This window comes from Marmota monax, unplaced genomic scaffold, assembly GCF_021218885.2.
Source record: "Marmota monax isolate L192 unplaced genomic scaffold, Marmota_monax_Labrador192_F-V1.1 WCK01_AAM20220418_F8-fsc00124, whole genome shotgun sequence".
Classification (NCBI taxonomy): domain Eukaryota; kingdom Metazoa; phylum Chordata; class Mammalia; order Rodentia; family Sciuridae; genus Marmota; species Marmota monax.
The window spans coordinates 914041-940713 of NW_026692505.1; the positions used below are offsets into that span (position 1 = coordinate 914041).

Genomic DNA, 26673 nt, shown 5'->3' on the forward strand with positions numbered 1-26673 from the left:
CTACAGTACAGCACTAACTATAGTAGCCTAACAAAAGCTCACTCACTCATTTGCCAACTCTGTATCAAACTGTTGTCAAATTTTAATTAAGTCTGCTACTTAAGAGAAGGAAAAAAAAAAAGCCCCTGAAATCCACAAATACTGATGAACCACAAGTCATTTTGGCAAACAATTCTCATATTTTCCCCAACAAAGCCAACTTTTTACAAAGGTTAATAAAGTTGATCAGATGCTTTTGTCTGTCCTCATGATGAGACACAAACTGATTCAAAGACAGACAACAGGAGAAACAAAAGCACTGAGTACAGAAACCAACCACTGAAGATGATTTTTGTTGTTTAAATATGCTGGTGACAAGTATATAGGATATTTAAGTTTGATGAAAGATTTATGAATTCTTTCACATATATTTAATGCCTTATTGATATAACTTCCTTCTTATACTTCATATTTTTTGGTGTATTTTTTATATACCAAAAAACAGATGCTGAAAACTGTATATGGGAAAAAACAGACTCAGAAAGATCATCTGGCTACCCTTGTTTGTTAGTTGTTATGAATCTGAGTCCTGGGAATGATATTTTCTGATAGCAGTGTTTTTCCTACTACATTTGTATTGCCCTTAACCTAGGAAAAACCCCCAAACATTTACCATAAGCAATGGGACGCACTGCAGAGAAACTGATGAAAATTTAAAAGTAAAAATATGAAGTCCAAATGTGTTCAAATTCAAAGTGAAATTAAAATGTACTATATTAATTTTTTTTGTTAGCGTATAAAAATCTTTTCTAAGACTCTGGGTTTTCTAATCATGGAAAATAAAACAACAGCAGCAGCAACAACTAAACTTGACCCTTACACAAATACAAATGTGCATTTCATTCTGCAAAGCAGAGCTTTCATGATGTGTAACTGAAAGAACTGGAATTACACTTAAATGTAATTCTTACCCATCTGTGTTAGCTTACCAGATTTGTGCTTCTTATGTTTTGCTTTCTTTTTGATGATGAATAGCTTATTCTGGATCTCAGGTTTATAAGACTTGAATGCAAGAGAATGAAGACCTTCACGCTTTCTCTGTAAATTTTCATTCAAAACGTCTTTCAATTTCTTTTTTTTCTTTTTCTTCTTTTTTGCCCTCATTTTAGTTAGTTTGAGTTTCTTGTGGCTCTGCAGTGACTGCTCTAATAAAATATCCCTTATAACCTTATGGCAGTTAATTTCTGGATGATCAATGTGACTTCCATTTATGTGTATTTGGCAAGATTTTAGAGCATTTTCTTTCAATGGAGTGGGTTCAGTCTTTATTTTGGAAGTTTCACCATATTTTTCCTGATTTTCTATAAACCTTATTTCACCTGGACTAAGTGGCTCTCCAAAGCCAGTAACTTCCCCTGGACTCCCTGGTTTTTCCAAATTTTCTTTACAACAATCAGTTTTTTTAATTTCACAGGGCCTGTGAATTCTCATTTCACAGTTGGACTTTACTTCCATTTCAACAGAGATGTCATGATTATCAAAGTTCATTTTAGCAGGGCAGCAAGCTAGATCAAAATTAATTTCCTGCTCTTTCTTGAAGGTAGAAGGCAGGCCTTCTCTACCACACTTATGTTCTCCATTACTTGTACTAACATAGTCACACTTGAATTTCTCCAGTTTAATCCGAGGTACTCTTTGTATTTTAATGGGTGGAACTGGAAATTCTGGGGCCTGAAAAGGTCTCTGTTTATAAATCCGTACATCTGCACCACAGAACTGTGGAAAATGTACATAAGCGTTCTCCAAATAATCATAACCAAGGATAACTTCTCTGCATTCATGTATAGGCTGTCCAAGCACAGCATCTTGAACTTCTTTTTGTGTTTCATAAACAAAGTCACAAAGACCCTTAAGTAACCACACTTTTTGGTAGAAAGGTAGTTCGTGAAAAGGTTTTTCTTCCAATGGATTAACTTCTCCAAGAACTTTAAAAAACTGAGGACACAACCCAAGTTTTTCAGCACAGTTATCAGGATTTTCAGTCTGTCCTACAGCAGTGTACCACTGCTGCACTTTCTGTCTTAGTGCTGCTTCCCAGGCCCTATAAGGCAAAGTAGGTCTTCGATGTAAAGTAGGTCTACGATGGGGAGGACTTAATAGAGAAGTCATTATTTTTGATAGAAAAGCATTACACTGAGGCATCAGAAGACAACGTTCCAATTCATAAAAGACTATTTCTGGCAAATTTAGAATTTGCTGGGCTAAACAAAGGAAATGCCCAATGGCTGGAATTTCCCACATGTTCTCCATAGAAGTTGGTGCTGCTTGAGCTAGAAGTTTTCTTTCCCATTCTTCTATTTCCTTTTGACAAGCTTCTTCTGCTTCTTTTTTTTCCTGCTCCCGAAGCCTAAAGGAAAATTCAACAAATTATACTGTTACTTAAAGTAGAAAGTAATATGAAACATTAAATTTAAATTAGGTTATAATTTATCTGTAAATATATCTACCAATATTATATATAGGAAAAAATAAAATTAATTATTAAGAAACTACAATAAAATTTGGGAAAAAAGGCTACATAGTCTTAAAAACTGAAATGAATATAATTTAATATAATTATATAAACTGTTTATATAATTATATTCTGTTTATATAATTATATTATAAATATAATATAATTATATAAACAAAATATGTCAGAACACAACAAAGCATCTACTTAACAAATAATAGTAATAATGAAAATAAGCAAACATTGATCAAGGAGACAGCGGTATTGCAAAAACAAATAACTTTTTAGATAATGAGATTATGAATGATGTTTTTCCTTTAGAAGTTTCTTTACTGGCACTTCTATAAAACCTTCTTAATTAAAAAAAATAAGCTAGATGAAAATATAAGTATACATTTTTATGATCTTAGATTAGGCAATATTTCTTAAATATAACACCCAAACATAAGCAAGAGAAAAAAAAAGTACCTAAATCGGACATCATCAAAACTAGAAACTTCTACTTTTAAAAGATAACATTAAGAAAGTAAAAAAGACAACCGACAGACTGAAGAAAATTTTGTAGATCATATATCTAATAACAGACTTATTTGTAGAAGGAGAAATAGCCCAATTTTAAAATGTGTAAAAGAAACTATGTAGACATTTCTACAAAGACAAAAAAAGGATCAAGCTCACAAAATGATGCTTTCAACATTGCTATTCATTAGAGAAATGCAAATCAAAACCACAATGAAACATCACTCTATATCCACTAGGATGGCTGTTAGAAAAAATATAACAAGTATTGGTGAAGAAATTGAAAAACTGAAGACCTCATACACTATATATGGAATAGGTGTTTTGAAAAACTGTGTAGTTCTCCAGAACCTTAAACATATATTTATCATGTGATCTACCAACTCTACTGGTACAGGTATACAACCAAGAGAAATGGAAACATCTGTCCACAAAGAAACTAGTACATGGTGCTCCATCCTGTACAACCAGAGAAATGAAAAGTTGTGTGGCAATTGTGTACAATGAATCAAAATGCATTCTGCTGTCATATATACCTAATTAAAATAAATTAATAAAAAATTGTATATGGATATTCACAGTAGTAGTATTCTTTTTCTTTTAATATTTTTTTTTTAGTTGTCAATGGACATTTGTTTTATTTATTTATATATAATGCTGAGAATCAAACCCAGTGCCTCACACATGCTAGGCAAGCACTCTACCACTGAGCTACAAAACCAGCCCCTCACAGTAGTATAATTCTTAATAGCCAAAAAAGTGGAAACAAATCAATATCTGACATTTCTTATACTATTAAGACAAATACATAGTAAGAACACTACTTTAGCAAATATTGAGAATTTCTCTCTTATAGAACAAACCAACTTTTGTGGTTTTGGTCAGGAGGTCATATTATAGCTTCTTTGCTATTAGATACAAGGGGCAGCCATATTTCATTACCTAAGATTAATAAGGAAACTTTTAGCAGTGACTTTGATATATAAACAATGCTAAACATTCCTAATAAAATTTTACTTTTAAAAAATCTGCTTTCAACTTTGAAAAATTTTACTTTTTACTAATGGGAGCAGTAAGAGACTGGTAGAATTTGGCTTCTCTCATACACAGCTGGGATTCTAAAAGCCCATACACTCAGTAGATGGTTTTATTAGAAACAATGTTCCTTTCTCCTGTCCTCAACTAGGGAACTATAAGGAAAATTGTGTCTACAATATAAGTGTTGAGTGAGAAACTAAAAAGAACTTCTAGAAAAAATTTAAAAATTATAAGAAAAAAGAGAACAGATTTACAGTTAACTCCTAAATAACAAATAGTGGAAGCTACCACACAATGGAATACCTTTAATATAATTAGAAAATACTGTCAAGATAAATTTCCATTCAGAGCAAAAAAATCTTCTAAATTTTTTTTTTGTAGTTGTAAATGGATAGAATGCCTTTATTTTATTTGTTTATTTTTCATGGTGCTGAGGATCAAACCCAGTGCCTCATGCATGCTAAGCAAGCACTCTGCCGGTGAGCTACAGCCCCAGCCCCAGAGCAAAAACATCTTTAAAAAATAAAGATAAAAATATTTTCAGACAAAAAATTAATATTTGTAACTAAAAGACCCCTTATGTAAGAAATTCTAAAGGATCTATTTCCTGTGAAGGACACGATCTCTGACTAAAGAGCAAAGAGGGGAAAGAGAAAAAAAGCTGTAATGTATGTTAAACTACACAGACACAGCATTAAATAATGATAAAAATGTTCAGTTTAAAAAACATTACAACAGCAGCAAACCAATGTGTGAGAAATGATTAAAGATGAAAGCATTTCAAGGTCCTTTTATTAATCAGGAAGACCTAAAAATATTGATTTCAGACTTTCATAAGTTAATAATGAATGTGAATATTTCTAGGGTAGCTATTAAAACAAAAGACTTAAGGACATACTCAAATTAGTAGAGATGGGGACATGGAAGGTAAAAATAACAAAAGGTAGTGGGAAGAGAAAAAATATAGGACAAATGAAAAGAAAAAGATAAAGCAGTAATCTTTTAAAATAATGACGAGGATACAATAATAGGAAGCAGGGGTAGGAATGTGGTTCAGTGGTTAAGTGCCCCTGGGTTCAATCCCCAGTACCAGCCCCCCAAAAATAAATAAAAGTTTTTTTTAAATAGGTCATACAGATTTTATTAAGATATTTTATTAAGATATTTATGAAAACCTTATGCCAAGAGACAATTTTTTAAAATATTTTTTATTTGTAGATGGACACAGTATCTTTATTTTATTTTATTTTTATTATTATTATTTTTTAATGTGGTGCTGGATCAAACCCAGTGCCTCATGCATGCTAGGCAAGCACTCTACCACTGAGCCACAACCCCGGCCCCCCAAGAGACAATTTAAATGGAAGTTCATTGGATTAGACAAAGGAGAACGAAGGGAAGTGGGGATGGAAATAGGAAAGACAGCAGAATGCACTGGATATAACTTTCCTATATTCATATATTGAGCCACGACCAGTGGCTCCACATCATGTTCTACTTCAAGAATGAGATTCTAATTAGAATAATCTATACTCCATGTATAATGTCAAAATACATCACACTGTCTAATGTCAAAATATATCCTGCTGTCATGTATATCTAAAAAAAATACAAAAAATTCCCAAATACAACAAAATAACTTCTACAGTGTCTTCTGCTTCTACCCAAGATCAAATCAAATTTGTTCTCTCTTAAAACAAAACAACAAAACCCCAAAACAACAACAACACAAAAAAAGTGAAAACAAAAAGCCAGGCAAAATATACAAAAACTGTTTTTCAAGAACCTAAACATCAGAGACACAAAGCTGGCTAAAACACCAATCAATAAAATTGATAAAAATGACCCAAGAAAACAATAACAACTAAACAAGAACAAAAGCATTAAATAAAGGATAGTGATTTCTGAGAGATGAGAAATAGACAAGGTGAGTCTATCAACTGCCCCAGTCTAACATTGCCCTAATAGAGTTTCCAGGACATGAAGGAGAAAGAGAGGGCAACCAGGCAAAGCCCCATAGACTCTCTGAATTGAGAAGCCAAGAGTCCAGAGAAACCAAAACAGTCTAGTACCAAAGAGAAAATAGAGACACAAAAGGGCAAAAGGGGTCTGTACCTCTGGAGTATCCAGAGTACTGATCAGTGCATGCATGGAGAGAGAGAGAGAGAGAGAGAGAGAGAGAGAGAGAGAGAGAGAGAGAGAGAGAGAGAAAATGAATGAATATGAATGAATGAATATATATCCAAAGCAAGGTGAACATAGTGCCTGTTTCCACAAGCCATACCAGAAAACTAGACTCACAAGTCAAAGAGGTTGGGTAGAATATTCAGGAGGGCCATGCCTAGTTAGTAGAGAATAATTAGATTTAGACTAAGAATTGCTGTGGGGCTGGGATTGTGGCTCAGTGGTAGAGCGCTTGCCTAGCACATGCGAGGCCCTGGGTTCAAGGGCACCACATATAAATAAATAAAATAAAGGTATTGTGTCCAACTACAACTAAAAAATAAATATTAAAAAATAAAAAGAATTGCTCTGAACACAAGTAACAAATTATAAAAGACCCAAAATTATTAAACTGTTTCCAAGTAACAACTGCATTCCAGAGAAAAATCCATGAAGACTTACAGGACTTCCAAAATATCCAGCACTCAGAAAGGTTAAAATTTATAATATTTGATTATCTAAATCAAGTCTATTAGGCATATAAGAAAGCAGCAATACATGACTCTCAATGAGAAAAAACAGTCAGAACTGACCCAGATGTCAGAATTAGCAAATAAATTAAAGTAATATTAATTTGTTTGCTCATTAATTTGTTTGATTAAAGTAGTATTTTGTATGGCCAAAAAGTTCACTTAGAAGATATTTAGAAAAACACCCAAATTGAACTTTTAGAGGTAAAAACTGTAGTGTCTGAGATTAAAAAAAAAAGGAATAATGGGCTGGGGTTGTAGCTCAGTGGTAGAACACTTTCCTAGCACATGTGAAACACTGGGTAAGATCCTCAGCACCACATATTTACACATAAAAATACATAAAAAAGTGGAATGAGATTAATGGTAGATTAGATACGGAAGATAAAAGATTAGTGAACTTGAAGATAACAGCAAAAACTATTCAAACTAAAACAAGAGAAAATACTTCTACAGGATATACTTGAGGAAGAAAAATGATCACAGAAAGATACAAGAAGGACTGGGAACCTAACATTACATTAACAAAAATAGTAGTAATGTCTACTTTGGGAGTAAAAATGAGATCTGAATTATTGATTAATCAACAAAAACATATAAGATGAATGAGGCAAAAGATATCAATGTTAATAACAGAGAGCACACAACTTTTGTATCAGTGGAAATAGCTGTTAAAAGAACTAAATCTTGGGCTGGGGATGTGGCTCAAGAGGTAGCGCGCTCGCCTGGCATGTGTGCGGCCCGGGTTCGATCCTCAGCACCACATACAAACAAAGATGTTGTGTCCGCCGAAAACAAAAAAATAAATAAATAAATATTTAAAAAAAAAAAAAAAAAGAACTAAATCTTCATTTTCCATGGATGGATATCAACAGACAATGCCGGACTAAAAAAAAAAAAAGGAATAAATCAAGAAATAGCAACATAAGCAGTGATTTAGAAGTGTGGAAATAATTACTAGAAGAAACAGATAAGAGTTAAGGTAGATGATTCTGAATCAGGGGCTTGAAGTTGAGTTGGAATGAGACTGCTCTCTTTTATCAGAAGCCTTAACAGCATTGTATGAGTTTTAACAGCCTGTAAAATTAAAAATCCTTAAATCAATTTTTTCAAAAATTGAAGAATTGGGGTTTGGATTGTGGCTCAGCAGTAGAGCGCTCCCCTAGCATGGGCGGGATCCAGGTTCGATCCTCAACACCACATAAAAATAAAGGCATTGTGTTGTGTCCATCTACACCTAAAAAATAAATGTTTTTTTAAAAAATGAAAGAATACTAGTCAAGTGATTTAAAGTTCTTAGTTTATGTTAGAACTACAGATAATGTACATCTTCCCATGAAACTGAGTTTCTCTCTGCTCTTTATAGAGAATCGTAGAAATTTCATTGGTACAAGTCAAGTGTCCACATCAGAAATGCTTGAGACACGAAGTATTTTTGATTCTGGAACATTTGCATACCTGAGAGAGATCTTAGGGATGCAATCCAACTCTAAACATGAAATTCATTTATGTTTCATGTATACCTTATACACATAGATTAAATATAATTTTTTTTCTTTAAACCCAGGGCCTCATACGTGCCAGACAAACTCTACTACTGACATACATCACCATCCCTTTTCATTTTTATTTTGAGACAGGGTCTCACTAAGTTGACCAGGCTGACCTTGAGCTTTCCCATCCTCCTGCCTCAGCAAATTCCACCAGATGTGGAATTTTCCTTTAGTGGTATCATGTCAGAGCATTTTGATTTTTGAATCAGGGATGCTCAACTTATTAAGGAATACCAAATACTAGAAAAGATACAAAGAGTCAACAGTAAATAAGGAAAAGGACAATAAAAAAATCATCTTAAGCTCCTAAAGGCAATGCACAATGATTGATATCAATGAAGTACTCTGATGTTCTGATAGAGAAGAGTATTATATCTTTCTGCAAAAGTGAAAAAGTAATTATAGGGGAAGAAAAAGTCAGGGCAAGTTGGAGCAAAAGAAATCTTTAATGGACTTGTTTTTGCCTAAAGCAGTGATAAGCAACCTTTAAGCATTACAGATTAGTGACCTGGTAATTTCAGAAACTAATCATGTGATAGATACAGTAAGAACATAAAAAAGAGTGAGAAAATAAACTCACAGACTTTCATAGAAGATCAGTGTAAGAGCTAGAAATACACAGAGTTTGCCTGTAGGCCAAGGTTTAGTACCAACTGGCTTATTCTTGGAAAATGAAGACTATTAGTCAATGATATAAATACACATTCTGTTAGGTGCCTGGAAGGACCATGACACAGTTGAATTGTGATGCTGGCATCTATGTGCACTGTCTAAAGTTATGTAAGGTCTGCTACTCACACTGCTGTGTCTCATAAACTGTACCTTTCAAGGAAGAAAGATGGAATCTAGCCTTAGATTACACGTAGTAAAGAGGTGTGAGAAGGAAAAAGAAAGTATATGACTGGTATAGACCAGCAAGGCAGAACAGCCCTTTGGAAATAGGAATATGGAATCTCTTCTGATCCTCAACAGCATAGTGATGTAATAATTTCACTTCCAAAAGTCCTTTTTAGAAGACAGACTTCCAATGAATTTTAACACAAAGTGTAAAAAAGAAGTGTTAGTTTACTAGCCTACTTTTGTTATACATTGCAGCCTCTTTAGTATCTAGAGACTAGATTATTATAAAATTAAGATTCATTTGTCTAGCACACAATATATAGAGGAAATAAGCTCTCAAAAAATGAGAAGCACCATCCTGGTGCTCCTGCTTGGAGAGCATTTACCCATTACTATATAAAATAATAAGAGAAAGTGTGATTAAGGTTATTTTGGTCACACATAACTTGGCAGGCACACTGCTAATGGGTGAACAGCTTTGGGGGAAAAATTGTTTTAAAGTCTTCTATCAGTTTTATAAACTTTTATTGACCATTTACCATGTGTGAGGATACAAAGAAGTGAAAAAATATGGACCACATAAGAGAGTATAATCTAGAAAAATATAATCCACAATAATCCATTAATTGAGGAAACAATACAATGCAAGCAAATTGGTGGCATAAAAAATGAAAGACATTTATGTTTTCTAAAATGCATTATACGTACTGTTATATTTTAGGCAAATCAACCATTCATATCAAATTTGTCAAGAAGAGGTTTCTAGTTAAAACAGAAAAGGAATTTAAAGATTATTAAGGAACTTATAGAAGCTCTGTTAAGGGTTAGAGAAACAAATTTACAAGACGTGAAGACAAAAAAGTCTCAATCATACTCAGGAACTTCTCCAGAAAAAATTAGACGGCCAATACTATTTAGTACCTCTGATACTAAGAACCTAGGACAACCACAAGCTTCTTCTACCTTCATCTTCATCAAAAGACAAACTCTCTTGCCCATCACTGCCACCTGATTGCTTCTATGTACTTCCAAGTAAGAAGTATTTGTCTGGTTATGTGCTTCTACTTTAGCTGTGAGTGGGTATGAAAATATAAAGGTTTGGCATTTCTTTTGTGGTGTCAGGATTTGTAATAAGGGAAATTACCAAAAGGTGTGAAAGCTATCCAAAGTGCTGAGCGGGCACAAAACACAAATGTCTATTTCATTAAGTCACTGTTATTATTGTGTTATACAGGTTCTGGAAATAAATCACTTAATTATAGCTAGCTTTTATTTTCCAAAAATATATGTCACTTATTGTCTTAACACCAGTGATTTCCAAATGAATAAAGTATCAGTAAGTTCATACAAACATGTAAAATAGAGTATTAAAAATACACAAAATTTCTGATTATCCAATTTTAAGATTTTTTTATTGGTTCATTACAATTTGTGCAATAGTGGGCTTTGCTGTGACACAGTCATACACACCTAAAATTTGGTCAAGAAGTTTCTAGTTAAAAATTCCTTATTACCTCTTCTTTCCTTCCCCTCCTCCTTCCCTATGGTCCCTTTCCTCTACTCTACTGATCACCCAACTATTTTCATGAGAAAACTCCCCTCCTTTTTTCTCCCTAGCTTCCACATATGGGAGAAAACATACAACCCCTGACTTTCTCATTCTGGCTTATTTTGCTTAACACAATACTCTAAAGTTCCATCTATTTTCCTGCAGGGGACATAATTTTGTTCTTCTTTAAGGCTGGGTAAAACTCCATTGTAGATATACATATTTCCATACAGGTTGTACTAATTTACAGTCCCACCACAGTTTGTATGTGTTTTGGCCCCCATATTCTTGCCAACATTTATTATTTGTATTTTTGATGACTCCCATTCTGAATGACATGAAATCTGTGTAGTTTTGATTTGCATTTCCTTGGTTGCTAAAGATGTTGAAGACTTTTTCACATATTTGAGAGGTGTCTGTTTAGCTCATTTATTGTTATTTGTTTTTGTTGCTTTTGATGGAGGTTTTTGAATTCTTTATATATTCTTGATATGAATCATCTGTTGGAAAAGTAGCTGGCAAGGACTTTCTCTTATTCTCTAGATTCTCTCTTCATGCTTTTGTTTCCTTTCTGTGCATAAGCTTTTTAACTTGATGCCATACCATTTGTTAATTCTTGGTATTATTTTCTCAGTTTTAGAAATCCTACTAAGGAAGTCATTGCCTGAACCTATATATGTTGGAGTGTTGACCTTATGTTTTCTTCTAAGAGTTGCAAGTTTCTGGACTAATTCCTAGGTCTTTGATCCATTTTAAGCTGTCTTCTGTGCAGGGGGTAAGAGAATGATTTAGTTTCATTCTTCTACAAATGTATAACCAATATTTCTGGCACTTCTCTGTTAAAAAGACTGTCTTTTCTCCAGCGTAGGGCTTTGGAGCTTTTATCAAGGATCAAATGACTGTATCTTTGTGAGTCTATCTTCTTTTCTATTCCATCGGTCTATGTGTCTGTTTTTAGGCTAGTACTATGTTTTTGTTACTGAAGCTCTATAGGATAATTTAAAATCAAGTATTGTGATGATTCCTGCATTGGTGACTTACTCTTAGAACTACATTGACTGTTTTGGGTCTTTTATTCTTCCATATAAATTTATGGACTGTTTTTTCTAGTTTTGTGAAGAATGATATTGGTTATTTTGATGGAGATTGTTCTGAATCTTCATAACGCATTTGGTCATATGACCGTTTTGACAATACTAATACTGCCTACCCAAGAGCATGGGAAGTTTTTCCATTTTCTGTCTTTGTTTTCTTTCTTCAGTGTTCTATAATTTTCATTGTAGAGGGCTTTCACCTCCTTGGTTAATTTTATTCCTATTTTTGCTTGAGGTATATGAATGTTTTTTTCTCCTAAATGTCTTTTTCAGTGGATCAATTACTGTTGTATAGGAAAGCCACTGATTTTTGAATGTTGATTTTGTATCCTGCTACTTTGCTGAATTTGTTTATTAGTTCTAGAAGTCTTTTAGTGGAGAGTTTTGTATCTTCTAAGTATAGAATCATTATCTGCCAACAATAATTTAATTTCTTTTCCTATTTGTATCACTGTTATTTCCTTTTCTTGCTCTGGTAAATTTCAAGCATTATATTCAGTAAATGTGGTAAAAGTGGATATCCTTGTTTTATTCTTAATGTGAGAGGAAATGTAGTCAATTTTTCCCCATTGAGTTTGTTTTCAGTTTGTTGCATATAGCTGTTATGACATTGAGGTAAGCTCCTTCTATCATTAGTTTCTTCAGTGTTTCTATCATGAATGGGTGCTGAATATTGTTAAAAGCTTTTTATGTACTTGTTGAGATGACTGTGTGATTTTTCCAGTGATTCTGTTTGTGTGGTGAACTACATATATTGATTTGCATATGTTGAACCACCTGTGCATCCTTGGAATGAAATCAACTCTATCATGAGGTATAATCTTAATGTGTTATTGAATATGGTTTGCTAATATTTTAGTAAGGATTTTAAAATCTGTGTTCATTGGTCTATTTTCTTTTCTTGCAGTGTCTATATCTGATTTTGGTATCAGGCTTCACAGAATTAATCTGGAAGTGTTCTACACCTTTCGACTTCATGGAATAATTTGAGACGCATTGGCATTAGTTCTTCTTTAAAGGTCTGGTAGAATTCAGCTGGGAATCCATTTGGTCCTGGGATTTTGTTGTTGTTGTTGGAAGGCTTTTTTATTACTTCTTTGGTCTCACTGCTTGCTATTGGTGTTTAAGTTTTCTATATTCTCTTGGCTCAATTTTGATGATCACACGTTTCTATAAATTTATCCATTAGACTAAACTGTGGAACTTCAAAGATTTTTTAAAATAATTTACTTTTGGGTTAGTGCATGCTCAGATAATCAGCTAAAAATTAATAGATGCCCTGATATTTATGGAGTTCCTTCCACTTGTAAAATATCAGTGGGGGAATTAAAGAATTATCTGAGATAAAAATAAAGATAAATAAATAAATAGAATTGTCAATAGACCATAAGGAAATTAAAGTGCTATATCAAAATCTTAAAATCTATAAGAAAATTACTCAGCTTGCTTTTTTTCATTTTAAAAAATTTCTAGCTCTAATTTATTCTACATGCTTGTTTTTTAAAAATTTTAATGTTATATATGACAACAGAATGAATCAATCAGCTTGCTATCTTGATCTTAAATTTTTAAGGGGTTTTAACCTATTTAACAAAAGGAAAACTTATCCTCTCACTTCTTATGCCAAAGATTTTAATAATAATTAAAAAAAGCTAAGTCTAAAGCACAACTGTAGTAATTTTAAGATCTTTGGCACTCTCCCAGTTTTCCAATATGATTTCAAAATTTCTTTTCAGATCCAAATGTACATCTACATTCTCAGCTAGTCTCTGACTGGAGATTGCTAGAATTGATAGGTTAATAGAATTTTAGGTGCCACAACAAAATACAGGGTAATTATATAGATGCAGGGAGGCTTTGTCTAGCATTCCCATATATCAGACCACAAGTTACTGCCTAGATGTCAGATTCTTCTGAGGTCAAAGAGAAATCTTGGGATAAGCTCAAAAGACATTTACTAAATTGCATATACAAATTTTAATATACAAGTTTTAAGATTTTTAAGATTACATTTTCAATTACAGAAGAAAACCATGCTCATGTTAGAAAAATTAGAACATACTGGTTAAAAGAAAACGACAGTTTTCTATTTTATATGCACTTTTATATTTTATATGCACTTTTATGTGAACTCCAAATTTGGATGCATATAAAATCTAGAATACTTTCTTGGCACTGAAGAGAGGGAAAGAAGACTACTATGGCAAGAATGAAGGACAGAATAACATAAGGCAAGATTAGAGAGATAGGGAGAGATCAAAATATGAAAGTAAGATCTTATAAACTAAATTAAGGCATTAAAGTTTCTGTATGGTTTACTTTGTTTTAAGGAGATGCTACATTAATAGATGAGTGGAAGATCACATTTGCATTTCAAAAAGTTTACTCTAGTTTTAATGTGGAAAATAAGACTGGAATGAGGCAAGCATGAACACTGTTAAACCAATTAAGTGAAGATCACAGACATCTAAGTGAGAGAGGAAGGAAATAGATGAAAACAGAGAAGACAAAGAGAAGCATGCATATTCAAGAGATGAAAGAAATAAAACTGTCCAGAGTTGAGGGTAGATTTGATAAGCATATGAGGGAGAGGAATATGTCAAGAATGAATACCAGTTTTCTAACTTGCACAATTCAACAGATGGTGGTGCTACTGACCAAGACAGGAAGCACTGCAGTAAGTCTTAGAGGAAAACCTGGTATATTCACAGTTAATTTTAGATATGATAAATTTGAAGAACATATCTGTACTACATATCTTTTGTTTGCCTCCAGATCTCTCTCCATCCCCTTCACTGTATAAATTTTTCTGTCTCAATAGGCAACCTCATCCTCTGGTTTTCCTTGAGTTCAGTCAATGGAAAGCCCTGGCAGATAATCAGAGTCAGGCAGAAAAGTAAGGTGAAATATTTATTCCCTGGGTTTCCTCTCTGTGAGGCTGCCTTGGGCTGTGTCCTTCAATAGAAGGTATCCTCTCAAAACAAGTCTTTTTGTTTCTCTCTCCTGGGTAGCAGTAACTATTCCCTCTGTTTATCTTGGTTAGCCTTACCACTTAATGTTCTACTATATTTCAACTCCTTTAAAAATAAACCTTGAATTATTCTAAATTGAATACATGTTTTCTGACAGATGTGAGATACTGATGTGACACTGATAGCCCATCCAGAGAAGATAGGCAACTAGGTCAGAAACTTACCTAAAGGAGAAATTTGGGCAAAAGACATGTCTCCATGGGGAAAGGAGACCCTAGGACAAAAAAATGAAATGTGGCAACATTTAGGCAGTTAAGAATCAGATGGAACTAGACAACAATGGTGCCTATGAGTAACTGGAGTTAAAAAGTTCAACGATTCATATTTTTCAAGAAAAAGAGTAGCTATATTTACTCTTCAAGTCAAGGATGCATTATAAGACATTTTAATGCTATAATTTATTGAACATTTTATACAAAACACATATGATGATAACTACATTATCAATACAACTTCCTCACAACTCTAAGATCACATTATTTTGGCAACATACCATAAAACATTAAAGAAGTTGTCATAACCATATGATTACCAGTATGATAACCATATGATTACCAGTATGACACACATATACACGAACAGACATATTGTGTAGCTATCTCTATATCCATTCTTAAGTGATACACATTGTAGCATTCTATAATAACAAAATACAAGAAATAATCCAAAGTGTCCATCTCATCTGGTAAATGCATACACAGTGATACAGTCACATAATGTAATACTATTATAACAGCACTGGCAATAAATGAAATAGTTTAATATGGATAAAGCTCACATACATAAATGTTGAATGAAAACACAGTTGCCATTTATACAAAAATTAAAGACATGCAAGCAATGTTTATGTTATCTGTGAATATACATATGTAGTCAAAACATAAGAAATGCATGGAAATGATCATTTTCATGCATGGAAATGACCATGATGAAATAACTGGATCATACTTACCCTTCAACTGTAAACAACCACAAACTGAACAAAATATATAAACCAAATGTTTTCAGACATTGAAACAAATAGAGCAGAACTATGATCATTAAGATAAGTAAAATAAATGAGGCAGCCACTATAATAGTCCAGTTTTCTGACTAAAGGTATTTTTCAGACTATGAGTTCATGGAAAAGAATAGAGTCCAGTGGAGTTGAGTTCCAGGGATGGAGATTAGCATTCAGGAAGGATGAAGCACCTAGAAGTTGTAAGATAATTCCAAAAAGAAGAAAGACATACAGAAAAAGAGCTTCATAAATCTATATAAGGGTCCTCTTGAGACTCTGCTGAGTAGTAGCCTACGAATAGAATAAAACCCTACAAAGTTTGGCAAAAATGACCAATCATCACTTAGGAAACTTACTGGAGATCTCAGAAGAATCATGCCATAGTAAGGATGAACTAGAGTAACAGCTATATTCTAGACTCACTCTGGAACAGCTTAAAACCTGGACTTCAAAGGATTATCAAACCAATCTGCAAGAAACTTAACTGCCTGAAAGAAAAAAGCCCACCCTCTATAAACGGAGTTAAAAAAAAAAAAAAAAACCCAGATACCGAACAAAGAAACATTCACAATGTCTAATTTCCAATAAAAATTATTGGACATGCCATGAAGCATAAAAATATAATTAAGACCAGAAGAAATGTCAGTCAGTTGAAAGACCTAGAAACGACAAAGATGATGGAGTTAATAGAAAAGAACATTAAATAAAATGAACATATGATGAAAGAAATGAAGATACACACACATACATATACATATATAAAATTAAATATAACTTCTGGAGATGAAAAATGTATATGAAATTTAAAAATCACTGGAATGAACACTGCAAAAGATCATTAATATTGAAATTTAACTCAAAGAGGAAAACTAAAAAACCTATGGGTCAGAGAAATAAACTGAATTTCAAGCAAGATACATGTACACACATAATCCCATACCAAGTGCACAGCATAAATAGCTAAAAAATAGTAATAAAGAGAAAGTCTTAAAAGCACTTAGAGAAACAAGATCTACATTAAATATAGAGGAACAAAGATAAGAAGCATCAGCAGACTTTTCTAAAACACTGCATGTTAAAATATGTCATGTTTCAAATGCAGAAAACAATTTGTCAATATAGAGTCATAAATATATGTGAGTGTACCTGTATGTGTGTTTTCAATCCTTCAAAATATAAGGCAAAATAAAAACTTTTAGACAAGGAAAAAAATTCTCTAAATCTAGAATTCAATTTTGGTAGAACCATATCACAGGAAATATTAAAAGAAAATTCTTTTTTTCTTTTTGGAACCCAGGGGCACTTAACTACTGAGCCATATCCCCAGCCCTTTTAATATTTTATTTAGAGACAAGGTCTCACTGAGTTGCTTAGGGCCTTACTAAGTTGCTAAGATTGGCTTTGCACTTTTGATCTTCCTGCTTCAGCCTCCCAAACCACTGGAATTACCTGGGATTACAGAAATTCTTTAGGCAGCAGAAAAATGACACAAAATGGTATCAGGGATCAATACAAAAGAAGGCAGACTATTGGAAAAGGTAAATGTATGAATACATATAAAATGCTTTTTCTCTTCATTCTTAAATTTCTTAAAAAAAATAACCAACTGTTAAAGAGCATACACAGTAACTGTACTGGAGGTTTGTAACACATATACAAAGAAAATGTATGACAACAGCAGCATGGTGGATGGGAAATGGTAAATAAAAGCATACTGTAAAGTGTTCAATCGTTATTTGAAGCAGATGTTTGTAATACATTAAAGCATATCCTGTAATACCTCAAATTTCTTAAGAAATTCAAAACTGACCTATCATTAATAAGCCAATAATGGATATAAAATGAAATATTTAAGTAAAAAGGTCCAAAACACTTAATCCATTAAACAAAAATACAAAATCACAAGTATGTCTGTATCTAATAGAATTTCAAATTACATGAAGCAAAATCTGACAGAATTAAGAGAAAAAACAAATGGTCACGACACTAAAAATTGTATTTCTGTATATATTACCAATAAATAATTGCAAATTAAATTTTAAAGTGATTTACAATTGCATCAAAAACATGAAAAATATAAGGGAAAAGTTAACAAAATATGCAAAAACCATTTCACTGAAAACTATAAAATACTGCTGAGGGAAAGTAAACAATTACCTAGAAATTAACAAGTATCCATATATTCTAATTGAAAGTCCCTCAGGCTTATTTCTTTTTCCTGTGTAAATTCACAATATGATTCTAAAAGTACATGGAAATGTGAAGATCTTAATATGACCAAATTTGGGGCAAAAAAATGAAGACTCATATCATTAATTTCAAAGCTTACTATAAGGCTACAGTAATCATATAAAAATATTATTAACATAAAGAAAGACCTATAGAAAGATTCATATATATATGTCTAATTGATTTTCAACAAAAATGCAAAGGTAAATCAGTAGTGAGTCTCCCCTCCCCCCCGCCCCAAATAAATGATACTGGATATCTCTGGGGGGAAAAATAAACTTTATCCTAACCTTACACATCATACACAAATTAATTTCAAATAGATAATAGATAGAACCATAAAAACTGAAATTTAGAAATTTATGGTGGGGGAAAAATTTTCATAACCTTGGTTAACCAAAAAATCCTATGTAGGTCACAAAAAGCACAAAATATTTTAAAAACTGATGAACTGAATTTTGCACACAAAAATTAACTTCAAACAGATAAAGACATAACCATAAAAAACAAAACTTAGAAATGTCTGGTTAAAAATGATTTTTATAGCTGGGTATGGTGGCACATGCCTGTAATCCCACCGGCTCTGCAGGCTGATACAGGAAAATCACAAGTTCAAAACCAGCCTCAGAAAATTAGTAAGGTCCTAAGCAACTCAAGGAGACACTGTCTCTAAACAAAATATTAAAAAGGGTTGGGGGTCTGGTTCAGTGGTTAAATGAACCCTGGTAACACTCCCCACAAAAAAAGGGTTTTTATAATTTTAGGTAAGCTAAAATTTAATTTTTGGGGGGTGGGAGTACCAGAACACAGTGATGCTTAACCACTGAGCCACATCCCCAGCCCTTTTGTGTTTTTATTTTGAGACAGGGTCTCACTAGGTTGCTTAGGGCCTTGCTATTGGCTTTGAACTTGGTATCCTCCTGCCTCAGCCTACTGTATCACTGGGATTACATGTCTGCCTGGGTAAGCTAAAATTTCTTATAAAAATCACATATACACACAGAAAAACCTCACAAATGGTAAATATCTGTTTTTTCCGCTAGGTTAAAGACAGTACAAATATAGAAAAAACATTGATATTAGAAAATATCATTCCCAAGACTTAAGTTCACAACAATAACAAACAAGGACAATCAGATTATCATTCTGGGTCTCAGCTTTTTCCCATATTTTTCAGCACTCTGTTTTCAGTATATATTTTATATTCCCCCAAATGTGATTTATAAGAAGAAAATTACACCAACTAATAAGGCATTAAGCATATGTCTGTGAAAAAATTTATAAATCTGTCTTTCACCAAATTTTAATATCCTAAATATACTTTCAGCAGCATAATTATTTATTTTTTAGTTGTCAAAGAACCTTTACTTTATTTATTTATTTACGTGAAGTGCTGAGAATTGAACACAGTGTCTCACACATGCTAGGCACACGCTCTACCACTGAGCTACAACCCTAGTCTTTGCCAACATATTTAAACAACAAAAATCCTATAAAGTTCAATGGTTGGTTGTTGCATTTTCAAAGAGATAAATTAAATTCAAAACTAAAAACTTTTTGCTCTAGAAAAACACTGAAAATAAGAAGGTAGGCAGGTCATGGACAGGAGAAAATATTTATAAGACATATACATCTGGCAAAAGACTTGTATCCAGAATATATAAAGAATTTTTACAATTCAATAATAAAATGCACAGGAATAATAAAAATTCAGGATAGTGGTTTCTTCTAGAGCATAAGAAAAGTATAGGGAGCTTTGCTTATACCTGTGCTTAATTTCTTTTAAAACTGCTGGGTTGTGGGTCCATAGAGTTTCACTGTAATCTTATTTACTCTTTGCTTTATGTTTAAAATATTCTACAATTAAAAATAAAGACATTAACCCTATACCTGAAAAGATAGCTCAATTCATATTAATCCACTAAATTATCATAGTTGTTAAGACATTAATGAACGACTTTTCTCCCATGGTTTATTCTCCCATGCTTATTTGGTGTCAAGCACATATAAATATATTAAAGACTGGAGAAAGGAAGAAGACTTAGTTAAATTTCTTGTTTCCTACTAGCCATTCCTACTAGGATGCTTAAATATTTCCATAATCACTTCGAAACACTTATTCAAAATATGTTCACTGTTCTTTTTCTACACTGGACTCACATTTTCAAGATTTTTCATTTTCTTTGCTGTCTTCCACCCCTTTACCCCATCCTTTTTTTTTTTTTTTTTAACAAATCTTAAGGAAAGCTGCTTAGGAGTGCAAGATCTAGAGATAGAATAGAGGGTTCCAATCTTAAATTCACCATTCAAAAACTGCCTGACCTTGGGCAAGTTACTTATCTCTGTGTGACTCAGGATAAATGTTGAATACATGTAAGTGTTTAGAGCTAATTTGGCCCAGTAGTCATGCTTAATAAATGCTAACCATTATTTTATCTTCTTGTTACTATTATTATTATTAATACTTTTAGAGTCATTTTTTGTCTCTTCCTTTGTTCTCCCTATATCAAGGAAGGTACCCAAATCCTGTTAACTGTTCCCAGAACAACCTGACTTCTCCCTGTTTCCAATAACTAGTAGTGAAGGTCAAGATTACTACAGACTTCTTATAAGCCTTCTTTTTTTCCCTAATTCTACCCAGTCAATCTATCATATACTACTGTTAGATTTTTATCCCTTTCCAGTTGCTCTCTCCTGTCCTACAACAGGAAAGTTCTATGGGGCTCTACATAGGAAAAAAGGTTATTTCACAGAGGGTTCCAAAATTAATAACTGCTATAAAAGCATGAACAGAAAGTTTCAAGGATGAGTTTTAATCCTACAAATATCAAAGCAAATTACATTTATTAAGAAAAGCAACATTTCTAATGGGGCTGGGGATGTGGCTCAGTGATAAGAGTTGCCTGGCATGCATGAGGCCCTGGTTTCAATCCCAAGCTCCACCAAAAGAAAAAAAAAAAGTAGCAATATATTATAAATTGCCTTTTGACTAGCATTAGCAAGTCCCTATTCCATCAGCAATCACTCCTAATACAGTTAACTTGAGTTTCACTTACCTCTCTAGGCCCTAATTTCCTTTTGTTGTAAATAAAATGTAATATAAGTGCCATCACTCTATGCTCCCAGTACTTAGAAGGTACCACTAATTGAGCATAACACATTTTCCTGATAAATCCAAAATAAGCTCAGTTAATCAGGAAATGTATATCAATGGAAGAACTGGTAGAGGTCAATTTATATGTTATTCTTGAACTACATAATTTCTGAAGTTTCTCCTAATTTTAAAGGTCTGTGATTCCATTCTAAAACTATAAATATACATAAAATTCATCTAATCTAAAATTCCTTTGAGGTAGTAAGAGAAATCTAGAAAGTATTATGAAATCTTTTATAGAAATTATTTTTTATAAGCTTCAAGGTAATTTGTTTTATATATTTTTAAAAAAATTTCACTGTGCTATTTCATTATGAATTTATACTCTGGTGATATTGCATTTTGGAATACTATATAAAAGGACCCAGGAATTGGATATGGGTACAGAAAAGTTATGCAACCTACTCTTTGAAAAGTAATGCCTGGAAATCTGAACATCATGTAACTCATTTTTTTTTTTTTAACATTTACCTTTTTTCTTCTTTTGCTCTCAGCTGTTCTTCCTGTCTCAAAACTTGAACCATTATAGATTCAAAAACTCCACTTGTCAAGCCTGCCAAACTTCGAGGTGTTGACCGACGCCTTGTTGAAGTGCATGCAGTTCCCTTTTCATCCTCCAATCCATAATAGCCTCTAGATGTAACTGCTATCGTTGTCTTTTCTCTCAAGTGCCTTGGAGAAGAATAAGTCAATTTATAAGGTCAAATCTTTGGGATAAGCAATAAACTCACTTTAACAGCATCTTAAGAAGAATCTTGTTTTCTACCTACATTAAAAGTATTTAGATAAACCTATTTTTTATCCTCCCCACATAATTTCTAACTTTCTTTAATCACATCATATAATTAGTCTGTCAGTCCCTTCTCTATATTTAAAAAATATTAAAACTGAAATATTAAAGTTAATACTTAAAGCACTATATTAATTCTTTAATGGAAAAATTTATTGTTTGAGATATATTTCATACTACATTGGTATGAGAAAAAGTATAACAACATTTTGGGAAAGAAAATTTACAATGATACATGAACACTTTGAGGAAATTATAAAAAAAATACAGCTTTACAATATATGATTGTAGGTTGAAATTTGGAAAACTTTCAACTAAATTGTTTAAGAATCTAGGAACCTACATTTCCTCTTCAATCTCATCATGTCTCCTTCTATGTTTTTATTAATACACTGGGATACTAATCTAATGCTTAAGAATAATGATAAAAAAGTTTCTTAGAAGTTTGCTTAGTTATTCATGAGTCCCTTAATGAATTTAAAATAACTGATTAAAAACATTTACAATGAAAAGAGAAACAGTACATTAATCTTGGGAAGTTTTAAAAGCTAGGCTAACTACTGATTTCTGAATTAGTATCTATTATATGAGGGTTAATTATAAAAAGCTTCCAGGAAAACATAAGCTCTTCCACTTTTCTAAGATACGCCAGAGCCTCTGAAGGTTTTGTACACATTGTTTCCACAACAACAAAATCAAGTCAATACTCAAAAGTAACCAATCAACATATTGGATAGGAATTTACATGAATTAAATGTTGACCTTATATTTCTCTGCTTTCCTATAAACTGTCTAAAGGTCCACTAAAACATAAATCTTTATGGTATAAAATAACATTTACATGATTTATAAATGAATGTGCGTACTCTGGGGATACATATTAAATTTGTTTTTCTGCTCATGAAGTTAGTTTGAAAACCACTATTCTCATCAGGTAGTTTATAACTACCTGATAAACAAAATGTTTTCATATCCACAAAAAAGAATTTGTCACAAATTATTAAACTTCTACAAGATCTTGATCTTCTATTCTTCCAATTGTTATTCCCTCTGAAATTCTTCTTTATCCTCATCTAGATCTCTGATTCGTTCTTTGACTCATTTGCTGTAATACAATTTAGCCTCTTTTAGTTATTCATGTATTTAAATAGTTTAAACTCAATACATGAGTAACTTAAATCATCTCCCATGCCAATTATCTTTTCTATCTCAGGTACTTAGACTTTCTCTTACATCTCAGCCCAAAGCCTCTTTACTCCTTTAACTCCATTATTAAGCACTACAGTGAAAATACCTTGCAGTCTGTTTTCTAACTATACACACAACTGGGCTCAACTGCGACTAAGAAGACTTCTTTGAAGGTGGGCAGTTTCCTCTTTTGTTCTCCAGAACAGCAATTTCTAATGTCATCCTTATTCAAAAAAACTTCACCACATTACCCACCATCACTTGGAAGTTGACTCTGTCCAATATTTATTTCACAGAAAAAATAACAGTAAGAGCTCCATTCTGAAATAAGCTCAATTAACTTCCTGCTTCTCAAAAACCAAAATTATCTAAATACAGGCTCATCCTTACTTTGTTTAGTGAAAAATGCGCCTCCAATATTTTGATCAAAAACTAATCACTTCAAAGGTCTTCAGAATTTATATTTTATTAAATATCTTCTGCATCTTCAACCTCTCTTTCTCTAACTGCTAGGTGCCTTTAGCATATAAGCATGTCTAAGTTGTATTCCCCTTGAAGAGTCACATCTCAACTGATGATCTACTTCAACTTTCATTCACATCTCAATCTACTATAACATGGTATTTATCTATACCTACTCTAATGAAATTATTCTCCCCAAATAATCTTCCAGTTATGAATTTCAAAGAATATTTTAAAACTCTTATTTTACTCAACCTCTCTGTACTATCTTGTATTCTCTTGTCAAGAACTTGTGCTAGATTTGGCAGAAAAAACAGTTTTAGGTAAGCAGAAAGAGAGAAGCTACTAAATAAAGACAAAAATACCCATTCATACAACTTAATTAATTCATTTAATATATTTACTGAGCAACAGGAACTCAGCAATGAATATGACAGTTTGTACAAATGGAATGAAAACTATGAACATCCAAGATGACTAACATTCAACTTGAAACAATGATGACACCTCTAATGAAAACCTTAAAGTAGAAAAAAATTTAGAAAAATTAGGGAAGAGATTTAGGTTAGAAATACTTCATTTTTAACATCTGATGTAATAGTTACACAACTGTGACTATTACATATTTCTGTCCATAGAATTTTGTAGTCACAGTTGTGTAACTATTACATCAAATGTTAAAAAAGGAAGGACTTAAAATATTGACTTGGGAGTGTTAGTGATAAAGAAGGCCATAAAAAATAAACAATATCTCAACAGGAATAAGTATAGGGATGTAAGATATAAAAGGTATAAATTTAGGAATTATTGAGGGTTACAAGTAAGAACACAGTAAAAGAAGGAGATTAAAAAAGATTAAAGGGGAGCTGGAGCTGGAGCTCACTGGCCTAGCACAGGTGAGACACTGGGTTCGATCCTTAGCACCACATAAAAAGTAAATAAATAAAATAAAGTCATAAAAAATGTTAAAAAAGATGAGTTACAGAATAACAGAAATTAATAAATGGAATAACAGAGGCCAAAAGAGAAGAGCTTAAGTGCTTAAATACTAAGTGCTCTAAACTGTTTAATTTTCCAGGTAGAATGAGAAAGGATGAAGTAAAAGCCAAGGATTGAGCAAGAAGGCGTTCATTAGTAAAATTCAAGATGGCAACTTTAGTAAGGGATTAAGTGAAAAGAATCTTAGGAGTTAAAAAACATTTCAAAGCCTTTGTTCATTTCTGAAATGGCACCAAATAAATAATGTCCAAAAGAAAAAAATGAAGACAACTAGAGCTATTTTTCAAAACCAAATACATTGCTTAGAATATATTTATTTCCTGATTTTGTTTTGAATTTAAGGACAGTACAAAGGTAAATGTAAAGTTTTTATTTAAATAGAAGTGGTATTTGAAAAGTGCCTTACTAACTTTAACAAGTTTGGTAAGCATTTTGAGTTGAGTTAGGGCTATTTTTTTCCACATTATTATTACTGCTACAGCTATCTCTTGCCAACAGAAAAATTCAGAGCAGGCAGAACAGAAGTTCCCTAAGTCATTCTCACTGTCCAGATATTCATGTTTCCCACAAGACGATAAAGTTGTGATGAGTCTGCAAAGAAGACAGGCAGATACCCTGGCTGCCTATTTCTGACCAACTCCCCTATATATCTGACAAAAAAATGATGAGGCTCTAAAGTAGTAAATCGTAAATTGAGGACACTTTCAGATTCAGACAATGGCACAAACATGAAATACAGGGTGAGTCTTGCCCCTGTCTACCTGAAATAATAGATCTAACAGTGATACTGAAATCTGACAAGAGCTGAAATTAGGAGGATGTGACAAGTGGATGTTATAGTGTCCATAGAAAGAAAGCAATGTTACCAACTTCTCTTTTCATTTAATGAATAGGAAGAATATCATCCTTATATTCCACAAACTTATAATTTCTAATGTTTTCTCATGTATTTTTTATGCCAAGTGATCAAACATGGGTGAAACAATGTTGATTCCACTACATTATTAAAAAGCTACATATTTCATAGAAAATAAACATTAAAAAAAACCTGGGGGAGACATTTTAATAGAAGACTCACTATATCAGATGTTAAAATAAATTTTAAAGTAATGACAATAGGGCTGGGTTGTGGCTCAGTGATAGAGCACTTGCCTAGCATGTGTGAGGCACTGGGTTCGATTCTTAGCACTGCATATAAATAAACAAGCAAATAAATAAATAAAAAGAAAGGCCCGTTGACAACTAAAAAAATACTTAAAAATAATAACTCATCAGAAAATGAGTCAAGAGCACAATGGAGAAAACTTGAAACTAGATCCATATATACCAAAAACATATCCTAAAGATGGTATTTCAAAACAATGGAAAAAAGTAATGTTACATTTGGCTGGACATTTAAAAAAAAAATAAAGTTGGACTTCAACCTCTCTCTTGACCCAAATGCTAGACAGATCCATTCATTCATCTCATTTATTCCTTCATTAAATATTAAGTGCATGGTAGTGGGCTAGGTGTTGGCATCAACATTTACTGGCAAGACTTCTTACTGAGCTTAATGACAGTAAAGAAGATATATAAAATGCAAGTAAACAAATATGGACATAATATACAAGTTCTAAATTATATACTGTAAGTTCTGTGAAAGATAGTCAAGAATTAGGAAGTTACTCTGAGGAAGTAACAGGAGGAGGAGCAGGTCATAAAACAAAAAAAAAAAAAAATAGGAACAGAATATTCTAGATAAAATATCAAGTATAAAGGCCCTGAGAGGGTGGAGTTGTGGCTCAGTGGTAGAGCACTTGCCCAGCAAGTGTGAGGCACTGGGTTCGATTCTCAGCACCCATATAAATAAGTGAAAAAAATAAAGGTCCATCAACAACTAAAAATATGTTAAAAAAATAAAAATAAAGGCCCTGAGATGAGAAACATTTTAGCAGGTATGTAGGAAGAAAAGAAAGTCAAAGTCCTTTTACTGTAACCTAAGTGTCAATGAAGCATTTAGTTTTAAGATGAGTACTGACTTCTTTTAATGTCTACTTTAA

The 26673-nt window shown here is 32.6% G+C and overlaps 1 protein-coding gene across 3 annotated transcripts in view; it reads right to left on the reverse strand.

Annotated features, from left to right (window-relative positions):
* Window positions 1–26673, reverse strand: part of Kiaa2026 (KIAA2026 ortholog) — an 84336-nt gene that overhangs the window by 43003 nt on the left and 14660 nt on the right. For 2 of the 3 annotated variants that reach the window (XM_046445814.2, XM_046445813.2), the window contains exons 2-3: window positions 21664–21864; window positions 969–2386 (exon numbers count right to left, since the gene is read on the reverse strand). In XM_046445814.2, the coding sequence (XP_046301770.1) occupies window positions 969–2386; window positions 21664–21864 (1619 nt within the window). The remainder of the gene's footprint in view (window positions 1–968; window positions 2387–21663; window positions 21865–26673) is intronic. The other variant, XM_058579696.1, reaches the window with a different exon arrangement.